Source organism: Oryzias latipes (genome assembly GCF_053564925.1).
Source record: "Oryzias latipes strain Hd-rR chromosome 1 unlocalized genomic scaffold, Olatipes_Hd-rR_3.1 chr1_Y".
Lineage (NCBI taxonomy): Eukaryota > Metazoa > Chordata > Actinopteri > Beloniformes > Adrianichthyidae > Oryzias > Oryzias latipes.
The window spans coordinates 4676221-4690650 of NW_027616335.1; the positions used below are offsets into that span (position 1 = coordinate 4676221).

Below are 14430 nucleotides of genomic sequence, written 5' to 3' on the forward strand. Positions count from 1 at the left end.
TCACTGAAGATGAGAAACCCTTAAAATAGCAACTTTTTTCTTCAAAATTTACATTCACTTTGTAAAATAAGAAGCAATTATTTGTTTAAAAAAAAAGATTGTCTGGTAGGGGTCTTTTCCTCCAAAACATTTTTGCTTTTTTTTTAAGGCTCCGCTTAGAAAATTCCCAGCAAACACGACTCATCAGCTGAGCTGTGCTGTTATCAGTAGTTTATTGTATGTTAAGTCCAACACATTCAGAATGTAAAACCAAAAATATAATATAAATTGAGAAAAAACAAAAGGGAGAATTCTCCACCTGCAACAGTTTTGTACCAGCAACAATTTGAAAGAGTAAAACACAGAAAAATGAAATCAGCTGTTTTACTACACCTGCTTCAAAAAAAAAAAAAGCTTTTATTTCCATTCAGAAAAAGGCTGGAATGATTCAAATCCACATTTTTAAAATGAATAATTTACAACTTTCTTCAATCCTTTTGTGAGGAATCTTTACAGTTTAGGAAAGGGCAAATTCTTCTGCCAGTTGGCTCTTCTTCAGCACTCTCCGACAGACTTCCATGTCAAGCTAGCACATTTTGAAAAATAAACGGGGCTTACAGGTAAGCTCATTTGATCCCACATCTGCTCATCTCTTCCAGCGAACGGGGTGTAAAACAGTCAAACTGAGCGCTAAAATTTCCATGTTCGATCGAAAAATGTTTTATTCACACAGATTGTCCAAAAAAAAAAAAAAAGAACTTTGGATTTAGTGCAACACCACCAACATGAGGAAGACTGCGGGAGTTTGGTCGAGAAAAATGCTACATCGCTGTTGTACTTCCCATTTTCAGTGCAAGTAGACAAAAAGAAACATCCTTTGTTTTTTTCCCAGATGGAACCAACAGAACCTTCCTTTCCCAACCCAAATCCCTCCTAGAATGGAAAAAGAACTGAATGAACGAGCAGATTCTAAATGATCAACATAAAATACAACTGTGTGGACCAAAACAAACAAAAAAAACAAGGTTCCAGTCCACCCCAGTTTAATGAAATGGCAGCCACACTGAGCCAACATCTGCTAAACCAAGGAGCAAGAATATCATCCTTTCAAAATGTGCCTTTTTTTTCCTCTTATGGGGGCGTACGAAGGTTTTTCAATTGCAACTTTGAATGAATTAACATAACTTGAGGCACGCACTGTTTCTACAAAACATCAAACATACAATTACAAGAAATGTACAAAACTCACAGCAGATCATCTTGGGTAGTAAAACAGTATGGAAATATGAACTTTGCACCTGAAAAATGAACAAAAGAAAAAAATCTTATGATGCTGGGAGAGTTCTTTTTTTTTTTTTAAATCTGTTCCCAGCAGAATATAGTTCCATATAAGCAGCTCTGTGTACGAAGGAGGCGGTGAGCCCCAGACTGCTTCACGCTTCAGTAATACTGGAAAAAGTGAAACAGAAGGCACCATCATGCTTTTATCAAGTCAGAAATGAAAGTAAACAGGAAAGCAAAACTGGAAAAAAAGATAACATACAGTAATCTGAGTTTTGCTGTACATTTATTCGGTTACTCCTCGCTCAAGACAGGAAGGGAGAGAAGACGGTGGGAAGTTATCGATCATCCCCGTTTGCAGTCAAGCTGGCTGAAACTTAAAATAAACTGAATTAAAAAGGAAAGATACTGAGACGCCATCATAACCGCCTACGGTTCATCCTGTCTTCACTCATTTCACCACAGTCCAACCTTCTATTTAGAGATGAAGACTTTCTTGTCATCTTGTCCGTCCGACAGTAACAGGAATGGTTTTTGGGTCAAGTGTGAGAAGTACGTTGGTCACAGCTGTCAGGCGTGTCCTGCACAGCTCTGAGGACCAACCCATCTCTCCAGCTGCGCTCCGAGCATCAATTTATCGTGACAACAAAAGTACCCATTAGTGCATATTGAGTGCATTATGCAATTTTTGAAGCAGTGGTCTCTCAAAAGGGAAATGTAAAAGGCAAGTTATTCCACCGGAACTGCAAGCATTTTTATCTGGCGCTTCTCTGAAACTTGGGATAGAAAATGTGCAATTTGCTTTTGGAAGAGACGCCTCATTAAATTCAAGGCATAGAATCTCTTTTGAGAATGATTTGCTGCATTGTCTCATCCGTCCCTCCTAATGTGGCAGATTATTCCTTGGTTGGGTTCCTCAGGCTTTCAAAATTAAAGTTAATGAATTCTTGAGATACCATAAAAGGATGCTCAGCTCACAACAAATAAGCGACATTTTTTTGTTTGCTTATTTTGGTTTGTCTATTTCACAAATAGCTGACAGACCGTGTCACATTCCAAAGCAAATAGAAAAAAAGAAAGAACAAAAACAAATATATATTTCAATATGTGAAGATTTTTTTCGTTGACGAGAACAGTTGAAGATGAAGAACAGTAATATATCCACTCGTGAAGCAACGCTCTTCTCAGCGGCGCTGTGGCGTGAAGCGGCTCTCTCCTTGGCCGCTGGAGCTTCTGCCGGGCCCCATGCCGGGCTTGGGCGCCATACCGCCTCGAGGTGGGGGTCCCCGTCCGTCTCGATCGCGCATCATCCCGCTTCCTCCAGCGATGCCACGCGAACCCCCCGGACCCCGATCGTTGCGCCTCATGTCTCGTCTGTCGTCGCCGCCCCGGGTCTCCCGCTCACGCACCGCCCTCGTCTTCTTCTCCTCGACGTTCAGACGCACCTCACCTCGAAACATGATGGGCTGCGGGGAGAACAGCAATGTTAAAAAGCTGAAATATTTACCCGTCACTTTCACAAATAAATAGGTGACAAAAAGTCGGAAGAACAAGTTTCCACATCAGGTAACCAATGAGAAAAATGCAGGATGATGGGCGGTCTTAAGAAGAAAATGGGGGGAAAAGAAGAATATAAAAGAGATGCATCACAGAACCAACAGCAAAATAAATGAAATTGGAGAATGAAATGTTGATACATGCCCCTTCTACCTTGGCCCCCAGAATTTTTTGCACAGGTTCCGAGTCGTCAAACACCACAAATCCAAAGTTTGGCAACTTTCCGCCAACTCCCTTGGTGTTGATCCGCAGCTCTACCACATTTCCATAAGCTGCAACAAGGAAAAGGAAAAGATGGATCAAAACACGCCAATGGAATCTGGCCGTGTGAGACAGGAACCCAAAGGAGAAGAAACGTACTCTTGAAGAACTCTTTGAGCTCGTTTTCATCGATGTCATGAGGAAGATTGCCCACAAAAAGCTGGTGGCTGTCGGGGTATCGAACGATACGCCGGCTGTCCATGTCACCAGAGTCCGATTCTCCTCTGCCACCTGCAGAAAAACAATCCCACTCATGTTCAGCAGTGCAACTTCAACAACTGAGTATTAGCTTAAAATCTGAAGATGTGACCTAAAGTGTGAAATATACCTTTAACAAAACTCAAGTGTGCTTTCCCCGTTTGTGACTCCAAAGATGCAACACCATCTAACAGTGACACCAACATGCAGAAAGTGAGAACAATCCCAGGACAGAAGCAGCTCTTTATTTGGGGGAGGATGAAGTTACCAGGTCTGGGACCGCGCTGGGTGAAGGTAGGTCTGTCCCGCGTGCGCTGGTCTCTGGGGCGCAGAGGTGCCGCTTGGGTCTCAGACTTGGCTTCAACTCTCTGCTGTAAAATACCAGAAATAAAAAGTTACACATATTGGAAACCAATTTTAAAAATTAATAAATAACATTTTATGTTGAGGTTTTAACAAAAGTTGTTTAGGACTCATGTTTTTGCCAGGAAACTCATGTTTTTATGTTATGAATGCACTTTTTGCACACCATTTTGCTTATTTTTCTTTGTGCCAAAAATCAAACACACTCAAATACAAACTATAAGCTTTAGCGTGGATCAGTTTCTCTTTAAAAATTCACTGGATTAAGCAGCTTATCCTACACTAAAGGAAAACTTTACAAATGAAGAGAGCCACATTGAAACAATCTCTGTTCTCAAAGCATCAATAAATACTTCCTCTTCATCACAAATCAGAACCCAATAGTACAGCTGTAACGGTATGACTAAGGAATTACCTGTGAGCTTGGAGCTTTAACAACATGGGGTGATATTCCAGAGGAAGTGACTGTGCCCGTAGGAGGCAGGTTTTTACTCGTCACCAAAGCCCAGGAGAAAGGCTGTGAGGAATGCAGTATTGCATTATTACAGCTACACTGATGATGATGATGATGATGACAACGCTCAACGAGATTTGGATATTCAAAATGTTGCTGACACATTTGAATGTGACATTAAAACAATCAAGTGACTTCTTTTTCAAATATGTCCCACAGACTAAATTATAAAAAATGAAAAAACAGCTTAACAGTCAAAAACCAGGTTTTTGGTGGACCTCCTTTTTAACTTTAAAAGAAGTGATTTAATCTCATTTGTACCAACGTTGTACTAAAGTGTCACACAGAGTCAGCTGTATTTCTGATTGAGTGACATATGAAAAGGTTTAAAGACACAACTCACCTTGGGAGGCTCTTGGGTGTTTTGTGGAGACTCCACAGGGGCTGGGGAAGGGGCCTTCTCCTCCATTTCCTCCAGCAGCTTCTCATCTACCTCAGGTTTCATCTCCTCTGCCTTTGGCTCGGGTTCAGACTCTGGTTCTGGTTCTGGAGAAGGCTCATCCATCGGCTCCTCTACTCCATTACTACAGAACCCAAACAGAAGCACCTTTACATGCCCTGAGTATACGCTACATATGCAGCTTTGAGATAAGGCCGTTGAAAACACAAAACTGAAGAACTCAATAGTGAGGACACTTCTTTACTAAATGACTATTGATACAAATCATATAACAAGTAAACAACCTAAAGTTTTAGATCAAACTTTAAATGAAACATCAATACTGCTCCTAAAAAATGTTATTTCTATCAAAAACATAAAATAATGATGTCCAGATAAGACATTCATGCCCAAAAACATCAATTCTTCTGTTTCAGAACAGGTTAGTCTTTTCCTAAAAAATGACAGTAGCAGCAGTTTGATTACTAGTTGCCCATAAAGCAACAATGCTTCAGAAAATTACTAAAATACCTCTGATCTACTTTAAGGACATATTTAATGTGGCTCAAGTCCCTTTAAAAACCACAAGAACCACCCTTATGCTTTAAAAAAATTCATCTTAGAAATACACAGTGACAAAAGTAAACAGCAAATGTGCATTACATGTGCTATTTCCTCACTTATATAGACACCCAGCAGTGCATCTTGAAAAAGCTCCCCAATGATTCTATTAAATTAGGGTTTTTAAACTCCTGCGTTGAAAGCAGGGAGTCTGTTTAAGGGATAATTTTTTTACAAAGAAAGAAAATAAAAAAATAAAAAACCTTCTGCCGCTTATAAAGGGGACAAAAACTTATTTACTTAGGGGTGAAACAGAACACGGATGATCCATTATCCGTACGGATCACTAGCCACGGTTTGGCACACGTGGACCAAACTGTTTTTTCCCCTCCATTTTACTGATCCGAACAATGATCCAAACCATGACTCCAAAACAGTGACAACCTGTAAGTTTTGTGATCCGTTGCACCCTTTATGTTGATTTATGTCAAATGACACCATTTTTATCTCGTGTGCAATTTATTTGGGAATAATTAATTTTTAAATGCGTCATACCAAAATTTCATAAATCAATGGCAGATGACTTTGAGCTATGATGAACATTTACCTGACAGGGTGAGACTCATAGTAGGTCGAGCTGTTGGGACTTTCCTGAAGTGGCTCAGGAGACGGTGGCCTCTCCTCTGGCTCCTCCTCAACTTCCTCCTCTGATTCTAGATTGTTAAAAAAAATAATACATCATGTAATCAAAAAAGATTAATTTCAAGAAGTGAGGACCCTAAAACAAGCGGGAAAATGAGGCAGCAGGGAAAGTGTGTTAACCTTCATCAAGCTCAGCCTCAGAGTCTCCAAAGACCTCGTCCTCATAGCGGAAGATGTCGTTGTGGACGTAGAACTTGTTTGCGACAGACCCCTGAAAAACAAAACAAAAACCCTCTTTTCACTCAGGTATTCAAGTATTGTTAGGCAGCTTTTCTTAACGGTCCATCCTCATCACTCCGAAAGAGAACCCCAACATCTTCCTCTCTGCCTCTTTCTCAGACCCAGTCTCTAAACCAACAACATGGCTGCTCTCCCCACAATCTTCTACAACTTTCCTTTCATTCTTGCTGACAATCTTGACACATTCACATTTCCAACTTGTTTGCACACACCTCTTCCCCTCTTTCTTATGCTCTATAAAAACTGACCTCTGTTCTTCTCCAGAAACATCCTCAAACCAAATATTGCATCTGTGGTTCCTTCTCATGAAACAATAATGTTGTTCACAAATTCTGATCTCAGTTCAATAATAAATGTAAATTCAATAATTTCATTGTGACTCATCAACTTTATTCATCTGAAGTTCCCACATCTCTGCATGCGTCTCTTCTTGCAAAAATGGGCACCAGAACACTCAGACATCTTCTCCAGTCAGAAACTCTACTGCCTCCACAGGTGTGTTGCCTTCCTCTCTTAATCCTCACTTTTTTTTTTACTTTCTTCATCCTTACTGATCTTTTCTACTTTGACTCATCCCCTCTGCACTCTCTAACATGTTTCTCCATCCGCTCATTAAACTTCTCCCTCCATCTTTCCATCACCATAACCTGCAGCACATCCTTCCATCTCTGCTTTGCTTAACCTGTAATCCATTCCCCCTCCTTTGTGTCCAACCTGTCATCCAGCTTTAGTTCCTCCTCCACCTCCATTTCTCTGTAGGGCTTTCTGTTCTCGTCTTCTCTGTGCCCCTCTTTTACATACTTTTTTCCTCTTCAGACATTCCTGAACTTCTTCATTCCGTCACCAAGTCTTATCTGCCTTCCTCATTCCTGATGACACACCAGGTACCTTCTTCACAGCCTCTCCGATTACTTTAGCTGTTCATTTTCAACTTCCACCACTTGGTCCTCTGCTCTGACGTTGACCTCTTTCCCAGTCATACACCACCATCCTATGCTCACTTTGCAGTCACAGATCTCTTTGAGATTACGAAGTCTGCACAAGATGTGACAAACTAATGTGCTCCTCCCTCCATTCTTTTGTCACCATATGCCCCTCTCTTTTCTGGAAAAAATGTGTTCACCACCTCCATTTCCATTTTTTAAAGAAGGTCCACCACTTTTTATCCTACACACCAAGCTTCCCCCATGCTCGTCACCTCTGTTTCCTCTAACCCACATATCTATTAAACTGTCACAATCACTACTCTCTCCCCTGATACCCAGAATCTCTTCCTCTTTCTCCCTCCCAAAATTCTTTGTCTACTATGGGGGCATAATCACAAACATTCAACATAACATCTTCAGCCTCATCGTCCTCTCCCCTCCATCTATGCGAGTGATGCCATTGCAATTTAAAAATTGTTCCTTTCACATTTTAAAACATAAAAATTTTTTAAAATTTTTTTAAAAGCTGGAAGTTTAAACCTCAAGAGTTATCACACACAACCAACTCTACCTTTTGAAAAAAAAAAGGATGCAGCACTTACCTCTGGAGCGAGCACAAATGTCTGCATAAATTTCCTCATAGGTTGGCCGTTATTTGACAATTCCCCGAGGACCTGCACGACCACGCCATCACTCAGTGTAGCATGAGCGTCCACATGCCGGATCTTTGTGTGGCATTCACTGAACTGCAGGGACATGACTTTTTTGTGGATTTCCTAGGAAAATTAAAAAATAAATAAATTTATAAATATAAAATACGAAAACAATTTATGTAAAACACTCATCGTTCATAAGTTGCACTCTTGAATTTATATTTAAATATTGATGAACATTTTTAAATAAGCTGTATAATTTTAAAGTCCAAAGATTTTTTTTAAACCTTGTATTTATGTGTGTGTGTATATATATATATATATATATATATATATATATATATATATATATATATATATGCATTTCCCCCATAGAGAACTAGATCTCAGTAAATATAAGAAAAGCAATAACAAAGAACAGAAAGTAGTTGAAGTCTAAGCAAACATCAAAATCCTTCTGATGATAACACTTACAGCCTGACCGTACACTGCTTCTGCCAGCTTTCCACTTGGATCAAGTCCTCCATGAACATAGGAAGAGTTTCTCCCGTAGAACCTAGACACATGATTAAGACGTTGAATAAGAACCTGCAGACTTATTGTACATAAAATACCTCAATTATATTTCTGAAGTTACCTGTGCAGAAAATCCGGTGCCTTGTTTAGAAGTGTATAGTACTGCCTCACAAACTCCCGCCCTACAAGCAGGGGACTTGGCTTCTCCATCACCATTTCTTTGGTAAACAATATTAAGTGCTGAAACAAAAAAAAAACAGGATCCATCAGAAATTCTAATTATGCATGAAGACACAGATATGACAAAGGTTTTCATACTGCAGACTCGGGTGACTGATGTTTTATATAATATAAGTAATTTATATAAAACAAGAAAATACCATGTAAAGGACAAAGTGAGATATAAAATAGAATTTCAACTGACTTATTTCTACTTTAAACTCCACAATATAAGAGGTCATCGCTGAATGCTGGATAATACAATTCGGTAACCTTTAGGACAACTGTTCGAAAACAGGCATGTCTAAATCTCAAGACATATTTAATCTTCCTCAAATAAAAGTACAAATTTTCTTGTTTCTATTTAGGGTTTTTAACCCAGTCCAATCCTTGATTACTTTAGATAATCTAAAACGTTGGACAACATTTATAAAAATTTCAACAAAAAAACAAACGCAAAATTGAAGAAGATTTTTACCATGATCATAAAGACCTTAAGCAGGTACTGAAACCTTTAAACCCAAACCAGGCTGTATGTAATGAGTAACTCACCTAGAGTCATTTGGTTAGCGTTCAAATTCAGGTTTAAATTCTATAAGAATTTCAGACTAGGGCCAACTATTCATTTGATTCCTCTAATTGGCCGATTACTTAAAACCTTACATTTTTCTCTCAGAGCATGTCAAATGAATAAGTAATGAAAAGAGAGAAAACCGTGAACATCACAACATTTATCCGGATCAAAGGTGTTCATAACGGTTAACATTCTGCGACATCAATAAGACAAAGGGGGGCAAACCGACTGTACATGATAATAAACGGGAAACATCTAGTGTAAATGCTCAAACTGATGGGTAAAAAGGAAGATTAAAAATAAAAAAATAAAAAGAATTCTACATTTATTTGTCACCACATTTCAAGAATGTGTTACACAACTAAGCAAACCTTCCTGACTAGAGGCCTTATGGGGAGGCCTTACACATCCTAAGAACTCTTCATCACCTAACATTCTTCTACGCATGTTCAGAACATAATGTGACAGACACGTATAAACGCTCTACTGAATGCCAATGCTACCGAGCTTGTAGAGACATAATGTGCACGCGCTGTCAGCAAACGTAACATTAACTACAAGGTGAAATAACATTTTTATTCACAATATGCCGGCCTTTGCGCTGCCACCAAATGGCTAACGCCAGCTAACCCCTAACGTCATTGCTGCTTAGCTAGCTAGCTTCAGCTAACGTGTGGCGTCGTCGCATTTTCTTCACGGTCAGTTATATAGACTAAGTTATTTTTATTTTATTTTTAACTTTATATTACTATTGAAACAAACTGCAACAAACTAGTTCAGGAAACCTCCAAAATGCTGACCACAAGCTGTTAAATAGAATAGAAAATGCCAACATGATGACGGCAACACCTGGCGATAGCCATTACAGAAACTTAGCCTAAACACGTAAAAATAACTTCCTCATTTTAAAATCGTATTTTTGGTTACAACACAAAAAAATCAATACAAAAAAATGTTTGAAATAATACTTTCTTGCTATGTCAATACATCAACATCCAAATTCGTACTTAACGTTGAACACAACTGAATGCTCGGTCGGTGCTAGCTTAAGACAACAAAGGAAAGCGTGTTCCAAATCTCTTTGAATCACAAAATGTCCCCGTGTATAGTTAGGAGTACGGTTGCTTATATTAAAAAAACTGTTTCACTGAAAATTGTAAATATCAACAATACAATCGAACAGTTGTTGTGTGGAAGGCAATATTGCTAACGCAATGCTAGCTGTGTGATACGTTTGCTTCGCTTAACCGAAATTTTGGAGAATGGCTAACTAACTTACCTTCTGAAGGACCTATCAAAGTAGACAGAATCGTGTGGAATAAATTACGACAAGTACCCGACTGTAAACTGTTCCCAAATATAGGAATGCCGAATGTGAAAAATTATACTTTCGAACCTCCTCTAACTACAAGTAACAGATCTCTGCTGCACCAGAGATTCGCCACTTAAAGAGATAGGTACGATTTATTATTTTACCCCTGTAATCTCGGGTAGGGGACCCCCATTAACCTGATTCAGCCAATAGACGGCTGAGGTGAACATGGCGTAGGAAAAATGGCCACGCCTATTAACAAAACGCTTTCATTACAAAATATATATATATAAAAAAATATATATATATAAATATATACTTATAGTTTTAAAAAATCACGATTTAGGAAAAACCACACACATGCTGGCAAGTTCTGTCTTTTAAAAAATGTTAACTTTCCAGTTTCAGTTGTGAGTCTCTAGTAATTGGACAAAACCAGTACAATCCCATACGGTTTAACAGATTCTTCCTCCATGTTTTTTTTTTTATCTTGACTGTATTTTAACGTATGTATTGTTTAAATAGGTTGTTCATTTATTTTTATTTTTATCGGGATTATTCAGATTTCCCTTTTTATTAAATGCATTATTCTTAATCTTTTATTTACCTTAGCAAAAAAAAAAAAAAAGAATTTGGATTGCTAGTTGTATTGTTGAGAAATGATATGGAAGATGAAGAGGAAGATGATTTGTCCTTGTTGATGCAGAGATGCTTGATCGAGTTGTATCTCAAGTAAACATTACAACCTGCGTTTAGGTTCACATTCCCACTTCACTTTTTAAAACATTTTATGGATTCTTTGAGTCAGATCTTTTAAACATAGTTAACTGCTCTCTTCAGATGGGGGTCTTGCCCTGGTGGTGAGGCCCCTTCTGAAGAAGAGTCAGTTAGATCCAAAAAATCTGGATAACTACAGACCCGTATCCAAATTACCATTTTTAAGTAAAATTATAAAAAAAAAAGTGTCGCTACTCAACTGCATGACTTTTTAATCACCCAAAAAATTTTAGAAAAATATCAGTCTGGTTTTAGGACAAACCATAGTACAGAGACGGCTCTTTTAAAGATCGTTAATGATCTTAGAATAAACTACGACTCACAGAACTTTCTGTTCTGGTACTGCTAGATCTGAGTGCCACTTTTGATACAGTAGATCACCAGATTTTATTAGACAGACTTAGGAGTCTAGTGGGCCTCTCTGGAAATGTTCTTAAGTGGTTTTACTCTTACCTTACAGGTCGACACTTTTATGTAAGTATGGATACGTGCTCTTCAAGAATCCATTAAATAAGTTATGGGGTTCCCCAGGGGTCGATTTTAGGTTAAATACTTTTTAATTTATATATGTTGCCTCTTAGGGAGGTCATCAGGAGACATGGCGTTGACTTTCACAGCTATGCTGCTGATACACAGCTTTACATCGCCGTGTCTCTTGATGACCTTGAACCTTTTGGCACTCTTTTAAACTGTATTTTAGAAATAAAGTCATGGATGGGAGAAAATTTCTTACAGCTCAACCAGGAGAAAACTGAAGTTTTAATCATCGGTTCTGAAGACAAGAGAGAGATGATTTTACCACATCTTCATAATTTTAAACCTTCTCAATATGTGAGAAACCTGGGCGTACTTTTTGACTCTGAGCTAAATTTTATCCCACACATTAAAATATCATTAAGAGAGGATTTTATCATCTCAAAAACATTGCCAGAGTCCGCCCGTTCCTCTCTCTTGCCAGCACAGAGTTGCTGATGCATGCTTTTATTTTTAGTCGTTTAGATTATTGTAATGCCCTGCTCTGGGGTTTACCCAAAAAGTCTATTTCAAATCTACAGCTATTGCAGAACTCAGCTGCACGAGTTCTGACGAGGACCAGAGGGCGGGAACACATTACACCTATTTTAAAGTCGCTGCATTGGCTCCCTGTGCATTTCTTGGACCTTGTCTTGTCCTTGTCTTGTCTTGACCCTGTCTTGGACCTTCTTATTTAAATGATATTCTTTTAAAGTATGAGCCCTCACGGACCCTGAAGTCCTCCGGTGCTGGCCTCTTAGTTGTTCCTAAGGTGAGGACCAAAACTTATGGTGAGGCTTCGTTCTGCCATTACGGTCCTCGCAAAAGACTGTAGAGGTTTTTAAGAAGAGGCTCAAGACCCAGCTTTTAAATTTCGCTTTTAGTTGATTTTAACTGCTAATTTATTCTATTAGTTTTAATATAGGCTATTTTATGTATTTAATTTCATTTTATGCATCTTATTCTCAATTTTATGTTTTTATATACATCTTATGTCTTTAATTTTAGTATCTTATCATGATTTTAGCCCCAGTGTTTCTTGTGGGGATATTTTCTTCCAGGGCTTGCCGGCTTGGTCGGTGGTTGTTGCTGCAGTTGTTGCCCTTGCTGGGGCAGCTGGAGTCTAACTTTGCAGCTTCACGTCTGTGAAGTGGACCCGAGTGTTGTCCCCGTCTGGGTGGGCACTGTGGCGATGCTCCCATGGCCAGGCTGGCTCCTGGCATGAAGAGATTCCCAAATACTGTTTCCTCACAGCAGAGCAAAGCCATACTTGTTTGCATATTTATTTAGTTATTTTATTTAAAGTTACATAGTCATTATTCTTTATATGTAGGGGGCCATGGGTCATATGTTTTAACGGAGGGGAGTGGGAAGGGTGAAGGGTGGGTTGGGTTTTTACTGTAATATTGTGTGTTTTCTGTTTTTAATGTTAAAGCGCTCCGAGCTGTGCAACTGCATGAGAAGCGCTATTCTATAAATAAAGTTTGATTTGATGAAAGTGGAGGAGGAAGAGGTCAAACAGCTCTTCCCATGTAGTTGTGGGCTGTGTCCTCTCTTTTCTTAGGATCACTAAGACCCCACGAGGTGAGATTGTACTTGGAGCCCCAGTCTGAGGGTTGATGACATGTTTAGCTTCCTCCATTTTCTAATAATTGCTCCAACGGTGAATCTTTCACACCAAGCAGCTTGCCAATTGCCCTAAAGCCCTTTTCAGCCTTGTGGAGGTCTATAATTGTTTCTCTGGTGTCTTTGGATAGCTCTTTGGTCTTGGCCACGTTAGTAGTTAGAGTCTTATTGTGTGGGGTCGACAGGTGCCTTTATGCAGCTAATCACCTCAAACAGGTGCCTCCAATTTAGGATAACAAGTGGAGTGGAGGTGGACTATTCAAAGACGGACTAACAGGTCTTTGTGGGTCAGAATTCTAGCTGACAGGTGTTCAGATATTTATTTGCAGCAGAAGCATAAAAATACATTATTTTTTGAGAAGTGATGCAGTGTAATTTCCAGATTTTTTTGTGTCTCCAACAATGGACATGCAATTTACATGAAAATATCAGAACCCTCCATGATTTCTAAGTGGGAGAACTTGAAAAATTACAAGGTGTTCAAATGCTTATTTCCCTCGCTTACTGTATATAGGATATATCCCTTCTCTGCTTCTGTGCCGGTCCCAAGCCCGGTTATTTTGAGAGGGTTGCGTCAGGAAGGGCATCCGGCGTAAAACATTGCCAAGTTTACCATGCGACTCGTTTGCTGTGGCGACCCCTGATGGGAAAAGCCGAAAGAGAAACAACAACAAGTGTATATAGGATATATACATACATACACATTTGTCATTGGTCCAACCCACATGTGGTGGCTGCCTACACTGCCACCCCATCAGGGCAGTAACATCCTGCACCACACCCTACATATCTGTTCACTTTATTTTTGCATATACCTTTGGATTTCTTTTTCAAACATAACACACACATTTGATAACATTTATTAGCATGCTTCAGTTTACTTTTTTATAATTTGATGATTTGCTTGAGTTACCAGTGCTAAGGGGAACCATTGTTGCTGCTGCTGCCATCTGCTGCTGGAAAATCAAGTCAGGCCTGACACAAGAATGCATCCCAGTCAGCAGAGGCCTTATATTCAGCAGGCAGCTAATTGGACTGAACCATCGCCCAGTGGACAAGGAACTCTTTCTGTGTTTCTTTACTTTAGTTTCCATTTTGATGGTCCTTAGTTTCATTCATTGTGTATGTTAATTTATCACATGTTGGGCATTAGTTTAGTTTGTTCTCTGTGGTTTGTCTTAGTCTCTTTAAGTTCCCCCTTGTGTGTCTAGTTGGTTTGATCAGCCACTATATATGTTCCCTTGTGTTTCCAATTAGAGAGGTCCGTTTAATTATGTTG

At 39.1% G+C, this 14430-nt stretch overlaps 1 protein-coding gene across 11 annotated transcripts; it reads right to left on the reverse strand.

The window, feature by feature from the left end:
* Positions 1–195: 195 nt before the first annotated feature.
* Positions 196–10411, reverse strand: g3bp2a (G3BP stress granule assembly factor 2a). 11 transcript variants are annotated; one of them, XM_078943562.1, is made up of 13 exons: positions 10203–10411; positions 8252–8370; positions 8089–8170; positions 7564–7737; positions 5916–6006; positions 5701–5806; positions 4497–4677; positions 4055–4156; positions 3545–3644; positions 3407–3463; positions 3178–3309; positions 2971–3089; positions 196–2726 (listed from the first exon to the last, which is right to left on the reverse strand). In XM_078943562.1, exons 2-13 carry the CDS (start codon positions 8344–8346, stop codon positions 2445–2447), a joined length of 1521 nt encoding a protein of 506 aa, XP_078799688.1. In that variant the 5' UTR covers positions 8347–8370; positions 10203–10411; the 3' UTR covers positions 196–2444. The 11 variants fall into 11 exon arrangements, with proteins under 11 accessions (XP_078799688.1, XP_023817265.1, XP_023817290.1 ...); XM_023961497.2 differs by having other exon boundaries at positions 2962–3089; XM_023961522.2 differs by having other exon boundaries at positions 3545–3647.
* Between the last annotated feature and the right edge of the window lie 4019 nt (positions 10412–14430).